Raw genomic sequence first — 15,903 nt, forward strand, 5'->3', positions numbered from 1 at the left:
CAGTAGCCCAAGTGTTAACCCTGGGAAGCATCTTTGGTTCTTCATGCTCTCAACTACCACCACCTTCTCAAATCTAGTAACTTGCCAGTTCTTATCGATTCCACATCCTCAACATTTCTAGACTCCATTCCCTTTTCTCTACACATATCATAGCCACCTTCATCCAGAACCTCAGCCCCTCTAATTGATACTAATGCAAAAGCTTCCTATCGGTCTCCCTTCTGTCAACCTCTGCACGGCTGCTAAATCAACATTCCTAAATTAGAGATCCAAACATGTTACTTCTCCAACTCAAGAAACTCCAGTGGCTCCCCAATACCATTAGGATAAAATGCAAACTCCTCAGACTTTTAAGGTCCTTTATGCTCTGGTTCTTGCTCATATTTCCATGCTGATTACATAGTAATTCCTCCCTCACTTACTTTTCAACCAAGCTAACTTATCTGTTTGCTCTTTTCCATGTGAAGTATTCCATTTCTTCCTGCTGTATTTGCATTATCTATCCCCCTTATCTAGAATACTCTCTCTTCTACCCTCCCCTAACACTTAGAACTCCTAATTCTCTTCAAAGCTCTTTCCAGCTTCCTTTGATCCCCCCAGTTTCTAGGGTCCCATTAACTCATCATTTCTTTTGTATACATCCTGTGTGTATTTTCTAGTATTTTGTAAGCTTTTTGAGGGCACAAACTGCATCACTTCTGTATTTATATTCCTAAAGTAGGTGTTAGTTGATTGATTGATGAATAATGTTTGATCAGGCAAGGAAGAGCTCTGACCTCTTCACACTAATGAAATCCTACATTCATAAAGTACTTTGTCCCAGACAGTAGTAGAATCAGGAAAGGGGAAGAAGCTATTCCTCCTTACCACTATCTCTTCCTTCTTCATCAAAAAGGAGGGGATGAGGGGGGAGTCAAAGCCTGTGCCATAGACATCACCCTAGCGATGAGTCAAAAAGGCACTTGGTTTAGGCTCCCCATATTTAGGGATCCCCAAAGCTTCATTTGTAATATTTGCATATTGGGGGAGGGGATTGGTCAGAGGATGGTTCTCCTGCTAAGCTTCCCTCCCCAGTTTCATTGCTCCCTACATCCTTGTAATGTCTCCATCTCCATGGAGATGGATGACATATATCCATACTGGATTAGATTCATCCTGAATTTGAAGTCATGTAAAAGGTCTGAGGGAGGGAGTGAAGAGTCCTATTCCATCCAACACAGGGAATTAGGACTCCTGTCCATGGCGGGGGAGAGGGGGAATGATGGGAAATTAAATCAGGGGTTCCAAGGTATTCTCACCAACCATCCTGCTCCTTTTTATTCTGAGAGTCCAATTAGTGGATGCCTGCAGCCAGGTTCTTTGACCCTTTCTCTCCCCCTCTATTCTCATCATACACCTGTCCCCACCTTGATTGAGCTCAGCAGATACATGTGAGCTTCCACATGGCTCTACTGTCCTATTCTCATCCCCCTTCCACCATGGTAATGTCTATTCATCTTCTTTGTCTTGCCAGTGGCTGGATTACCTTGGAATATGGAAAACTCACTTTAGGAAGTAGGGGACCAGCCAGAACTCCTGCCCCATAGATTCATAGGATGTTAAAGCTGGAAAGGAGTTTAGAACATAGAATGTCAGAGCTATGAGGGAGCTTGGAACACAGAATGTCAGAGCTTCTACAGCTCAATTTACAGATGAGGAAACTGAGGCAAACAGAGTTAAATTACTTGTCCAAAGTCACACAGCTAGTAAGTATATGGAACGAACTACATTTAAATTCTGGAAGATGAATCTTCCTGACTTCAGCCTGTTACTCTAATCATTGAGCCATCCAGAGCCCACTATATTTTACTTTACCACCCCAGTGTTTAAAAAGCATGCTTCTTCAGTGTCTCTACCTGCTTTTTGAAAACCACTGATAATGCTCTCCCTCATTTCTTTTGATTCACTTTCTCCTACCCCTAAAACACATATACACACATGTGCATACAGAAGCACACATATAAATGCATGCATGTGTGCATGCACATGCATGCATACACACACACACTCGCACGCACACACACACACACCCTTGGTAGAGAAATGGAGCATACTATTCAAAACTGGTGATCTACACCTGTTTCTCTTTGCTGAGTTTTTGCCCTTGGCTTTATGCACCCCCCTCCACCTTCCCTCAGAGCCTCAACCCCAGTGAATTGAGATTGATACTTAAAGTTTCAAAAGACAAAAGTAAAAACACTTTGAAACCAATTGCAAAATTTATTGGAGGAGGGCAGAAGGGTAGAGACCTTCCCATTGGGGAGGGGGAGACACTTAAGGGCACTTCTTATTTTCCAGAAAGAGGACACAGTGTGTGTCTCCCATCCGCTGGTCAATGGGCCACCCAATTCAAAGTGGGGATTGAATCACAGAGACTGACAGACGGGAAAGAGAAATACCCATGCTCTTGAGCCAAGGTTCACCAGATTTGGGCAAATTGCAACAAGGAAGGCTCTAGGGGGAAAGGCCCTTGGTTCATCTATTCATGCATTGTATTGTTCTGAGGATCTCTTGCCCCCCCCACCCCATCTAGCTCGCCAGCCATCCCTAGTGAATCAGGCAGATTGTGGGAGAGGGGCATGAGTGCTGGGGAACTAGATCTGAGAACAGATTCTGGGCCACTGAGAATACAATGCAAAAAAGGTGAGGGAGGCTTTGGGATGGGGCTTGTATTTGGGTCAGAAAAGATCCCAGTAAGGAAAGAGCAGATAGACCAGTACCAGGTAAATGAGCAACTCATTTTGGACTCCAAACCATTACGACTGGCAAGCACTAGAGTCCCTATTTCCCAGCCCTTCACCTGAAAACAGCTTTTGTCTCCCCAGGCCCTGCAAAGGTGATCAGGTACAGGCTACAGACAGAGCTCCTTGGCAATCTGTTTTCTTCCTAGGTATCCACGAGAGAGAGAGAGAAAGGGCAGCCCACTATATCTCCACAGTGGCAAAGGCTTTACAGGCTCAGAATTTCTTTCACTTCAGCCCTTTTCTCCCCCACCCCCATACACACAGCCATCCTGAGAACCCTCATAGGGTCTAGAGTTCCCTTGGGGGGTGAGGGTGAGCAAGAGACCCTAACCATTCTGATTCATGGAATCTCTGAGCTAGAAATTACCCCTGAGTTCATCTGGTCAGAGGACTCCCCCCTCATTCCTGATTATGAATCTTCCTCACAATGTCCCCAACAAGTTGTTTATTCAGATTTTGTGAAGTTGTCTGATAGTAGAGAATCCATTCAACATTTGGACAGCTCTAGCAGTAAGGATGTTATTCCTTGAGGATGTTAGATCCTAAATCTGTCATTTTTAAATTTCTACCTACTGTTCCTAGAGCTGTCCTCTGAGCCCAGGAGAAATGAGTCTACTTGGGAATCCCCAAATTCCTGCAATTAAAAGAACTTTAGAGACAATGACCCAATTCCGCAATGAGGCTGGGAAAGAATAAAGGTGTTGGTAATGGGAATGTAACAGCACCAGGGAGCTGTCAATGGGCACCAACCCTAAATCCTCTCCCCTCCCTCTCCTCAACTCCTAGGGTTGTCCCCAAATCTGTCCATAGAGATCTCCATTTCCCTCTCAAGGCATGACAGAGATGGTTGGAGAGAGCAAATCTTTTCTGTAGCCTTGCAAATAATATCAGCCTGGATTTGTCCAATGAGAGGATGAATTGTGATTTGTATCCAATTTTTTCTCTAGGGAAGGCAGGAGGTGGGGGGAGGATTTCCTGTGCCAGCCACTCTCCAGGTTCCCTCCATTCTCCATAAGCCTCTGCTCAGGGTGACACACTCTTTTATTGCTAAAATAACAAGATCTATGAAATAAGGGCTGAGCCCCACCCTCCCTTTACTCATTCTATGTTCTCTTAAGGGTTCATGAAGAAATCAGACAAAGGCATGATGAGCTGGCGCTGCGGGCTCCCCCCTGCCCTTTCTCTGGGGAGGCGCTCTGTCTCCTCTCTTCCTCTCTCCCATCTTCTCCTGTATCTGGGGTGTGTATCGTGGAGTCTGAGTCTGTCCTGTGGGGAGGCTGAGACTAAGGAAAAGGGGCTCCCTGTGAAGTTACGCCCCATCTCGTCTGTGCCCGGGCTTCAGCCTCTCGGCACAAAGAGCAGGATGGACTAGAGGGGATGCCCCTCCTGTCCCCCAAGGGCCCAGGGCTGGTGACGGGCACTCAGTCGGCTTAGCCACGCAGTCACTGGCTGAGAAGCTCTACAGAAGAGAAAATGGCAGGGCTAGAAAGGACCTTATTGATCATCTCGCCCAACATCTCCTCTTCAGTTTATGGAGGTGGAAATTGAGGCACAGAGAGGGAAACGGCCTTGTCTGAGGCCACACCGTGAGTCAGCGTGAGGGCCAGGACCAGTGTTCAGGTCTCCTGACTTCCAGGTCAGAGCTCTTTCCTAGCATTCACCTCTCCTAGATAATGACCATAGAATCCTAGAATTTAGAGCTGGAAAGGGACTTAGGAAGCATCCAACCACTTCACTTTACAAAGAAGGAAACTGAGGCCCGAGGGAGGGAAACGACTTGTCCGGAGTCACACAGGTAGCGGGTAGCAAAGCCGAGATTTGTTCTCCGAGACATCAGCCTGGCTCAGCAGGGCCCGGGAGTTGCAGGCACACATGGGCACATGTGCTCACACATGCGTACATACACATACACACACAGCAGGGGTCAGGTCCACCCCCCTTCCCTCCCCCTTTTGCAAACGCTGGCCGGGGAGGATGTCCCTGGGAGAGAGGGGTGGAGCAGTTCCAAGAAATAAGATCCACCAGGCTTGTGATAATAAAATAAATCATCTCCAGATATGGCCAAGGCCACCCCTCCCCTGCCCGGCCCGGAGGGTCCCCGGGGCTGGCCGGGCCAGGCCAGAGGCTCAAGTCCGCTTGGCGTGCAGCATCTCGATGAGCAGGTTGTTGCAGGGGACCTCCCCGCCCAGGTGCTTGTGGTAGAGGTACTCCTCGGCCTGCATGCTAAGGGAGCGCACCTCGGCCAGGCGCAGGAGCAGCTGCCGGAACTTGTCGCCGCAGTGCGGGTAGTGGCACATGGTGTACTCCAGCAGGGCCGCATTGGCCTTCTCCTGCGCATCCTTGGCCAGGCTGTGGTTCTCCAGGAACTTCACATCTGCACAGAGATGGACAACGTCAGCTTCAGCGTTGCCCCCGGCTCCGCCGCCCCCAACCCCGTCCCCGCTGCCGCCCCGGTACCCATCACCCGCACTGACTCCCCCACTCCATCCCCATTATTAGTCAGGGCCGGCAATAGGAAAAAACAATGTCTGGAGCCAGGGGAGCCGGATTCAAATCCGTGCTGTGCCTTTGAATAAATCTTTCCTTTTCTATACTTTAGCTTTTCCCCCTTTAAATGGGGTATAATAGAGATTCATCCCCAAAGCCAGGAGGACCAGGATTCAAAGCAACACACACATGTAGAGAGAGACAGAGACAGAGAGAGAAACTGGGGGGGGGGGGAAGAGAGGGAAAGACACATACACAGAGAGATGAGAGATGGGGGAAGGAAGAGAGAGACAAAGACAGAGAGTCAAGAGAGAGACAGAGAGACAGAGACAGAGAGAGACAGAGACAGACAGAGAGAAACAGAGAGACAGAGAAGAAGAGAGGGAGGGAGAGGGAGAAGGAGAGAGGAGGGAAGGAGGAGGGGGAAGAGAAGAAGAAGGAGGAGGAGGAGAGTTACAGAGACAGAAACAGATAGAAAGAAATGGGAGGAAGGAAAGGGAGAGACAAACAGAGAGAATCAAAGAAAAATAAGGGGAGGGGAAAGACAGAGAGAGAGAGAAAAGAGACAGAGAGAGTAACAGAGATAGACAAACAGAGAGACAGAGAAAGAGACAGACAGAGAGAAAGAGAGAGGGGGGAGGACAAGAAGGGAAAGAGACAGAGAAAGGGAGAGAAAGAGACAGAAAGAAGAAAGGGAGACAGAGAGAGGGGGAAAAGAGAGACAGAGAAAGAAGAGAAGGGAGAGACAGAGAGAGGGGAGAGGAGAGGGAGGAGAGAGACAGAGAAAGGGAGAAAGAGAAGGAGACAAACAGATAGACAATGTCACCCTGGACAAGAGGTATAGTCTCTCAGGGTCCCAGGCAATTTTCTAAAATTCTGAGTTGCAGGTGGTGATTACCTCCATTTATAAGATTTTCCTTACCATGAAGCAATTTATATCAGTGAAACTATAGATCTTGTCCCTATCCCTATAAAATGACTAAAATGGACTATAAATGTCTCAATTCCTTTGATGTCTAATGGAAAGATACAGATAAAATGTTTTTCAAGATCAAAGGAGGAAGGGGCAGCTAGATGGTACAGTGGATAGAGCACCAGTCTTGGAATTAGGAGGGCCTGAGTTCAAATGTGGTCTCAGACACTTGACAATTACTAGCCGTGTGACTCTGGGCAAGTCACTTAATCCCAATTACACACACACACACACACACACACACACACACACACACACACACACCCAAAGAAAAGATCATGGAGGGGGAAAGATAATTATAATTATGGTTGACATTTATATAGCACTTATTTTGTGCCAGACCCTTTACAAATATTATCTCATTTGAGCCTCATTAACAATCTTGAAAGGTAGGTGCTATTATCCCCTTTCTCAGATGGAGAAACTGAGGTAAACAGAAATTTGATGATTTCCGCAAAGTTATACAGATAGTAACTGTCTGTGGATGATTTAGCACTCATCTTCCCCATGGAGAAGGTGATATTTAAGCTGGATCTTTGGAAATGGGTGGGATTTCAGCCGGTAAAGATAGTATTCCATCTTTCCATACCAAACATGGGGAATAGATTAGATAAAGGCACAAATGCAGGAGAACATGGGGGTATTGACAGGGGACAATATAACCTCATCTGGTGAGGCATAAAGTACATGGGATGGAATTGCATTTCCTAAAGTTGGAAAGATCATGTTGCATCCTGAGTACTCAACTAAGAAGTACTTTATTCCATATATAAATAGAAACTGTTAGAAAGCTATAGCTCACCCTGCTCAAATCTGTGCATTAGGAAAATGGGTGTAACATTTTAGGAAGCATGGAATTGGAGGGGGCAGCAGCAGCCTCACTAATCACCAAATTACCCATAGGTATCAGCTGTTCCCCTTATCCTTTTATCTCTATTCCTAGTGTCTGTATCCCCATCACTACCATCTCCAGAATCTCTTTAAAGTCACCGTAATCCCCATTCCCTGCATCCCTATCACCATCATTCCATCTCCATGGTCACCAGCCCCACCCCCATTACTGTCATTACAAAGTTCTGATGAAGCACTTGCTTTCTCTAAGACAAGGTACTTCAGCCCTTGAGGTCTGGGAAATCACAATTGAAGGGACATATATTCCTGTGCCAACTCCCATGGAGAGGATGCCCAGGATCCCCTAATATAAATGTGGTAAAGGAGAAAGGAAATGGGATTCAGAACCAAGCCCTGCCAGCTTGGACTGACCACTCCCCCTCCCTCTCAATTACTCAGCCTCTTTTTCTGTAAAATGAGATTAACACAGGACTTGTCTCACAGAATTGTGGTGGGAAAACACATTTTGTAAATCTTTAAAAGGACTAGAGAAAGAATTATTACTAACCCTGACAGGCAATCTTTCAGCTTTTTAGTAAGGGGCTCCAGTGACAAAGATAATTAATCCTGACCTGAGGTGGCCCAGTTTACTTTTGGAAAGTTCTCATCTTTAAGGAAGTTTTTTCTTTAAGATAAGCTAAATTCTGCCTTCCTCTAGCCTCAAGTTCATAAGCAGCCTTTAATTTCTTGAAGATAATGATTCTTGTCTCCTGAGTCTTTTGTTCTCTGAGCACACAGTCCCAGATCCACCTGTTGGAAACTTTTTTCCTGATGGGCCCAGAAAAAAAGTGTTGCCTACCCCAGAAAACCCTCTCCAATGCACCTTTCTTCGATACCCCCCAACTGAAAGGATCTCTCTCACCTCAGATTTTGCTAGAGCACTTTGTCTGAATTGCTCCTTTGCTTCCATACCATCTTGAAGAGAGTCTAGAACCCTGAATCCAAGAACCCTGGGAAAAGCTTAACTTGTCAACCCTACTTCTAGCCTGCCCCCACAGCCATGATGGAGGAGACTGGACCTCCCTGTGGAGAAAAGTCTCATCATCCCGACCCCTGACCAACCACTGACCAAATAAATATCACTGAAGGATGAGCTGTGCTTCCCCTCTCCTCACCCGCAGCTTCCTTTGCAGGTCCAGGCAGCTCCTGCCTTCTTCTTGCTACTGATTTTCCCTGAGATACACAGATAATGTCAGTGGCTGATTTTGAAAGATTTGAGTCTTTCCCTTTCCCATTCTTGGTGGATGGAGGTGGGAAGGAGGAAATCAGATTTTCCATGATCATTTTTGACTGTCAGGGACTCATCAACACAGCTGAGTATTAGGAGGATTAAAGTTGGAGCTTTTTACAATGGGCACAGACTACTCTGACACCATCTGAGAGGCTGAGACTCCCTCCACACACTGTCCCTTCCTCCCTCCCCTGTCCCTCAGATTCAGCAAGAGGGTTGTAAATGTACAGGCAGAGGTGAAAATTCACCCATCATAAGCTCTATTGTTAGAAAGATCTTTATGACACAGAATGTTAGAACTGGAAGGAACCTTAGAACACAGAATGCTAGACCAGAAAAAAAAAAGTCTTCTCCACCAAAGACCTTGGAATCATCAGCAGGATTCATAAGCAGACATGATTTTATCAGTGCAGATGACATTTAAGAGGATGTGTTGCCATCTGCTTTGCTGCTGCACCCTAAGGACCCTGGGACTTTTCCATCTGACTTGTAGCTGAAGCCTCCTCAATATTCTTTGCACATAGTAAGAAATTAATAAATGCTTTTTTTATTCATTCATCATGTTTTACCTTGTAAACTCTCTGAGAATAAAGATCACATTATTTCCTATCTTTCTATTCCCAGGACCAAATATAGTTTCCTTGCATGCCAGCAAACAATTTAAAAATTCTTCTGAAGGAAATTAACTGGATTGAAGGACAGGTGGGAAGAGAGAAAGGAAGGGTATAAGTATTTATATAGTGCCTACTATGTGTCACACTGTGCTAAGCTCTTTTTTACAAGTATTATCTTGTTTGATCCTCCCAACAACCCTGCAAGGCAGGAACTATTGTTACCCAATTTACAGTAAGGAAAACTGTAAGGAAACTGAGGCAAAAACAAGTTAATTGACTTGCCCAGATCATATAACTAATAAGCATCTAAGACTGGATTTGAATCCCTGCACTACTACTGGGTAGCAGGATGACTTGGAAAGAGCATTGATGGTGTAGCCAGTCAGAGGGAATGGACTTAAATTGCAGCCACAGGCTTGCTACATGTGTGAGTTCTGGCAAATCATTTTATTTAGTCTCCTTACCTGAAAAAAAAAAAGGAAGAAGTTGAACTAGATAACCCCTAGCTAGCATTCTGTGTCCTAGGTTCCTTCCAGTTCTAACATTCTATGTTGTAAAGATCTTTCCAACTCTGGGGGCCAGTGATCGAGTGAAATTTCACCTCTGCCTGTATTCTCACATCCCTCCTGGTGAACCTGAGGGGCCGGAGGGGGGAAGGGAGAGTGTGAATCCTCAGTCTCTCAGGTGGAATCGGCCCAGTTTCTGCCCCTCATGAAAAGCCCTAACTCTAATCCTCCTAACACTCAGGTACTCAACCATCATGGAAACCCTGATCCTCCTGCCCGCCCACAGCGCCTGTCTAAGGCCCTTGTTGTCCACAACAGCTTCCAAGGAAATTTGAGCCCCAGCAAGCAGAGGCTAAAGTGCCCCCAGGTGCTGATCCCTGATTCACCCCCTTCTGCAGGCACACACACACTCTCACACACTCACACTCACACACATACACACACACACACACACACACACACACACACACACACACACACACTACAGCCCCAGCATCCAATACCACCCAAACAAGAAAGGCATAACCAACACTCAGGGTGCTCTCCCACCCTAGGAAATTGCTTATAATTTGATGTTATTAAGTTAAAATTAAATTATAAAATCAAATAATTATTCATCTCATCTAAGATTTAATAATTAAATGTTTTAAATAAAAAAGAACTGGATACTTAATCTCTTTGAGTCTTTCATTTTCCTATCTGTAAAATGACAGGACAGGAATCAAGGTATCTAGATCTGAATCCCTGTCCCAACATGAACTCTTTAACCTAGGATGAGTAGAAGGGCACCTAGGGGGTGCAATGGACAGAGGGAAGTCGGGAAGACTCATCTTCCTAAATTCAAGTCCCACTTGACACTCCCTAGCTGGGTGATCTTGGGCAAGTCACTTAACTTTGCTTCAGTTTCCCTATCTGTAAAATGAGCTGAAGAATCAAATAGAAAACCACACCAGTGTTTTTGCCAAGAAAACCCTGAATAGAAGTGAGAAGAGTCAGACGACTGACAGGGTCTGAAACAATAACAAAATGAAATGGGATTTGTAGACTTCCGAACTTTCCACAAATGGGAAGAAATATCATTATTACATTTAACTCAGTGTAGGTGTGATTTTGTGGAAAGAACACCAGAATAAGCCTGAAAACCTAAGTGCATAGAGTTGGGTAAGTGGATTCCCTTCTATGCTGAAGGGTCCCATTGATTAAAAAGAGTTTTGGGAGGAAGCAATGAACTTGGAGCTCTCAACTGGAGTCATAGAAGCAGAGTTTATATCCTGGGCCTGCTGCTTACTACCTGAATGATTTTGGGCCAGTCCCTTAATATCACTGACCCTCAGCTTCCCCCGTTGTAAAATGAAGGAGTTGGACTCACAATGGCTGCAGGGATTCCTTCCAGCTCTAGTATAAAGATTCCATGCATCTCCTCTATCTATGGGCTCCTCCTATGGGGCCTTAGTAGGGCAACTTCATGAGCTCCACTGGCTTAAAAAAAACTCCTCACCTGCTGACTCTCTGCCCTTGTTAAGGTTGATCCTCAGACAACAGGTACCCAGCCCATTGCTAGTGTAGACTTGAAGTTTTCTCAGCCTTCTAATACCTGCCCAAGCTCATCTTTTGCTGGCAGAGAACTCTTTGAGAGCCCAGTCATCACTGGACTTCCATGAGACACTGAGGGTAGGCAGCAGAAGAATGTATACATATAATTTAACAAATTATTAGTAGTAGTACTTTTATATTTCCCCAGAGCTTTACACACATAGCCCTACGAGGTAGTAAGTACAGCAAAGACATCTCCCTTTTTAGCAACCCAGGCTCAAAGATATGAAAGTATTTATTTGCCAGTGGTCACATAGCTAATAAAGTCAACACTTGAATCCAGACCTTTTGACTGTAAATCCTTAAATTCTTCCAACAAGATCTCAACCACAGACACAAGACCTGTTGCTCCCAGCTCTCTCTAGGTCCACCCCAATATTTTGCATATGAGGGGTGAACTCAATTTATCTTCTCTACCAAAGGTATTTCCAGAAGCCAAACATCCTCCTCCTCCTTAGGTAACCTGGCACGATAGACTCGACTTAGGGTCAGAACACCTGGCTCAAGTGTCAGTTCCCTTGATACTTAAAATGTCAAATCACTCTGTCTCTGGACCACAACTCTCTCTGTAGTAAGGTAGTAAAGTGGAGATTTTACTCTGCTTCTTTGGATACATAACTGACCTCAGATGTGGTATATGTGAAGGCCACATGCTTGCTGTGTGACTTTAGTCAAGTCATTTAACTCCTGAATGTCCCCGAGTTAACTCTGTAAGACTATTATTTGTGAAGGAGTTATATATCTGCATTGATAGATTTCATTAGTATTAAAGTTCCCTGGGGTAAGAAAATACCCCATTAGTACAGGGAACTTTAATACTAATGCAATCATTAGTCCAAACGTGTGTGTGTACATATACACATACACATACACACATATACACATATATGTATATGTGGTATTTGTCATATCACCAAGAGTTTTCATAGATTATAAACGGTGGGATCTAGAAGCATTGAATATCTGAAATGGAGGACACTTCTTAGAACCCAGCTTCTTAAACTGCAGTCTCAACCCCAGATGGGTCCTATAAGTAACTGAATGTGGGAGTTGGAAAGTTATGATTTGTCATCATTAAATGCTTGATTTGTATACTATTATATATATATATATATATATATATATACATATATATATTATATTTCTATATATCCAAGGTCACATAAACATTTCTTAAGCAAAAAGGGCTTGAAAGTTTAAGAAGCTCTGCCCTAAAATACAGGTCTTACCAGGCTATTCACCTGCTCATTAAATTCCAATTGCTCCCTATAACCTTTAGGATCAAATATAAACTCATTGAGTTAGGCTTCAACCTATCTTAGTATTACATATTACTTTTTCTCCTTCATATACTCTACAATTGAGTCCAACTTATTCCCTGTTCGTTCAACACAGTGCTAGATTTCCATCTCCATGCTTAGAATGTATTCCTTCTTCAGGAAATTCTTAGTTTCCTCCAAAGCTCAGCTCAAGTTCCACTTCCTACAGGAAGAACTTTACTGATCCCCCCAGGGACTAGTGTCTCCTCCCCATTACCTTGAATCTTTGCTTGTTTTTGTACACACACACACACACACACACACACACACACACACACATTGTCTTTTATGATGAAATACAAGCTCCTTGTGGGCAACAACAATTTAATTTGCTTTCCTGGATCCTTTTTTCATATTTCGGGGTTTTATTGCTCCTGTGTCCTCCTTACTTCTTCAGGGAACAGTAAATTTCCTCAAGATCCTCTAGGTCAGGTGGATGTTGCTATGAGCCCTGGGGGAGGTGCTCCTTTGGGGAGGCACCCCAACTCTAATAGATCTACCACCTCTGAGCCCCTCTAGGGGCCAAGAGCCTTCTCTGACCGTGACCTTGGAATAAAGGAAGAAAATAAACATTTATTAAGCAACGATTATGAGGCAGGCATGTGGCTAAATGCTTTACAAATATTACCTTATTTGATCCTGACAGCAACCCTGAGAGGCTCAATTGAGTCTAGATTGATTGACTGATTGACTGGCAGGTTCCACAAAACTGGAAGGATCCCAACTGGGAACAGTGACAACTTTATGTCTGCTGTGGGATGACCAGCCTAGCTAAGAATGAAGAGGGTCATTACAAAGTTGACCACCAGAATAATCAATTTCACAGCCACAGAAACTCTTAGAACCACCTGCCAAGTAACAAAGGGCTCACAATCTGAGGACATGGAGGGAATGTCTACACTGATAAAATCATCAAGCTTTGGAGTATTTGGTATAATAAGTAATTTTATGGTATGAAAATTATTAGATCACTTTAATATAAATATATACAAATAAAACAATCATTTAATATAAATATCAAAATTATATGAATAATCGGGTAGTACAGAATTATTATTTAATCATATTATTGACTCTGCTACTCACAACCTGTATAGCTTTGGGGCAAGCTCCTTCCCCTTTCTGAACCTCAATTTCTTCATCAGTAAAATGAGAAAGTAAATGAAGTGATCTTCAAAGTCCCTTTTCACTCTAAATTGAAGGATACCTTATGATAACAACATACATTTCTATAACACTTGGAAATTTTCAAAGGACTTTGCTCACAGTTCTGTAAGATATGTCTGATCTCTTTTTGACAAAAGGAGAAACATGGTCACATAGCTGGTGAATGTCAGAGCTGGGATTCAAATTATGGTTTGAATTCAAACCATAATTTGAAACCCACTTTTTTCCCCTACTTAGCTGCCACTCATAAGTCTACTTGCTCATTTTCCGTGGGAAATATCGAAGGACTAGAGAGGTAGCTAATTCAGAGTCACCCAATGAGTCAGCAGCAGGGGCCAAATTTGAACCCAGGCCTTTTAACTTCAGCTTTATTTTTCCTATATCCCAAGAACCGGAGTGAGGTGCAGAGAGTGGGAGAGACTAGTTTAAGATATTTAGGTATTGCAGTGGAGATAGCACAGGACCTGAAATCAAGAAGACTGGACTTCAAATCCAATCTTAGATATTCACTAGCTATGTGACCCTGCACAAGTTACTTAATCTCTGTCTGCCTCAGTTTCCTCCACTGTAAAATGGAGCTCCTTCCAGAGCTGCTATGAAATTCAAATGAGGTGATATGTGTAAAGCATTTAGCATTTGTCTGGTACATAATAGTTGCTTAATTAATGTTTGTTTTCTCCCTTTCCTCTAAGGTCATAGTCAGAGAAGGTTCCTGGCCCTTAGGAGGACTCTCAGGGGGGAGACAGATCTATTAGGGCTGAGGTGCCTTCCTAATAGAGCATCCCCCAGGGAGAACTTCACAACATCAGTTTGATCTAGAGGATCTTGAAGAAATTTACCGTTCCTTGAAGAAAATGGGGAACAAACAAGAGTGACAAAGCCCTGAAAAGAGGATTTGGGAGGAGGCAGTTTGGTGCTGTGGAGTTTTGAACTTGGTTTCAAACTGTACCACTTCCTAAGAGCTTAGACAAGGTTTCCCCTCTCTGAGACTAAATTCCTCATTCGTAAAATTAGGGGATGCTGTATCCTCTCATCTGAACTCTGAGGTCTCTTCCAGCTCTCCTGTACAACTGTGATTATCCACACTCCTCAATGGGGAAGACCATGATCTGGGATTCAAGAGAAGTAATCATTTCTCTCCTTCACAAGCTCCAGATGGCAGCCCAAGAGAGACCACTGTATTATTGTATGTGACCTGGACCATTGGTATCTAAGTTAGAAGAGAACTCAGGTCTTATGACTTCAGAAACAATGTTCCTTCTCCTAAGCTATGATAAGTAGGACACATTTACCTTTTCCCCCTTCCCCACCAATAACATACACAGAAGGAATGAACAGGTTATGGGCTGGTAAAGCATTCAGCAGTGAGTGTCCATCTCCCAGGGTCATCAGGGCCCAAGAACAAGTGCTTCCCTATTCTTCCTCCAAAACTATTTGTCTTGTGAAGTAAGGGCACGGGTGGGGACTACTTAGGACCATCAGCTAAGTGAGACAGGTAACACTGTGCTGTGTGTTAAGGAAGATGAGACAAGTCACAACTTCCCATGTGGAACTCCTTCATCCACACTCACAGACTTTGATGTAGTTAGGGCAGAACTTCTGTGGCCAATTAAACTCCACCCCTAAACCTCTCAAATGGAGCATCAAGGTACAGAATCTTGTACCATCAGAGCTTTAAGTCCACTTAGTATACACTGTTAGAACTAGAAGGGACCTGAGAATATAGAATGTTGAAACTGAAAGTGGCCTTAAAATATACAATTACAGAATATTACAACCAGATAGGTATTAGAAAATGTAACATTAAAACTGGAAGAACACAAAAATGTAAATAAAAACAATAATAACAGCAACAAAAGCCAGATAAATGTAAAAGAATCAGAAAGGTTATGGAAACTAACAGGGCAATTTTGTTACTACCTTGTTAAAATTATTTTGGCTTTTTACAGTTACATTTACCATCATTTACAATCATTCTTTTTGTTTTGTTATAGTCTATTTGCCTTTGTTTTTATTTTTTTTTGTTCTTGTTTATGTAATATGTATACTTGTCAATGAAAGTCAACATAGTAATTTTTAAAAAGAATATAGACTATGAGAGAAGAGAAAAAAAAAACCATTATGTCTGAGATGGAAGGGATGATCTCAGACCAAAGACAAAGAATACAGAACACCAGAGATGGAAGAGATCCTAGAACAGCGTAAGATCAGAGAATATCTGAACTAGAATATTTGTGCTGGAGAAGATCCCAAAGGCTGTCCAGCTCAATCTTTACCTGAAGCAAGAATTCCCTCCTCAACATTCCTACCGAGGGTCTTTCATGCAGTCTCAGCCTGAA

At 43.7% G+C, this 15,903-nt stretch overlaps 1 protein-coding gene across 1 annotated transcript in view; it reads right to left on the minus strand.

Moving 5' to 3' along the window:
• Nucleotides 1-2,245: 2,245 nt before the first annotated feature.
• Nucleotides 2,246-15,903, minus strand: part of NR5A1 (nuclear receptor subfamily 5 group A member 1) — a 50,297-nt gene continuing 36,639 nt past the window's right edge. Inside the window, exon 7 of the mRNA XM_074293061.1 lies at nt 2,246-5,157. Coding sequence (XP_074149162.1) covers nt 4,910-5,157 — 248 coding nt within the window. The 3' untranslated portion in view covers nt 2,246-4,909. The remainder of the gene's footprint in view (nt 5,158-15,903) is intronic.

Source organism: Sminthopsis crassicaudata, chromosome 2, assembly GCF_048593235.1.
Source record: "Sminthopsis crassicaudata isolate SCR6 chromosome 2, ASM4859323v1, whole genome shotgun sequence".
Lineage (NCBI taxonomy): Eukaryota > Metazoa > Chordata > Mammalia > Dasyuromorphia > Dasyuridae > Sminthopsis > Sminthopsis crassicaudata.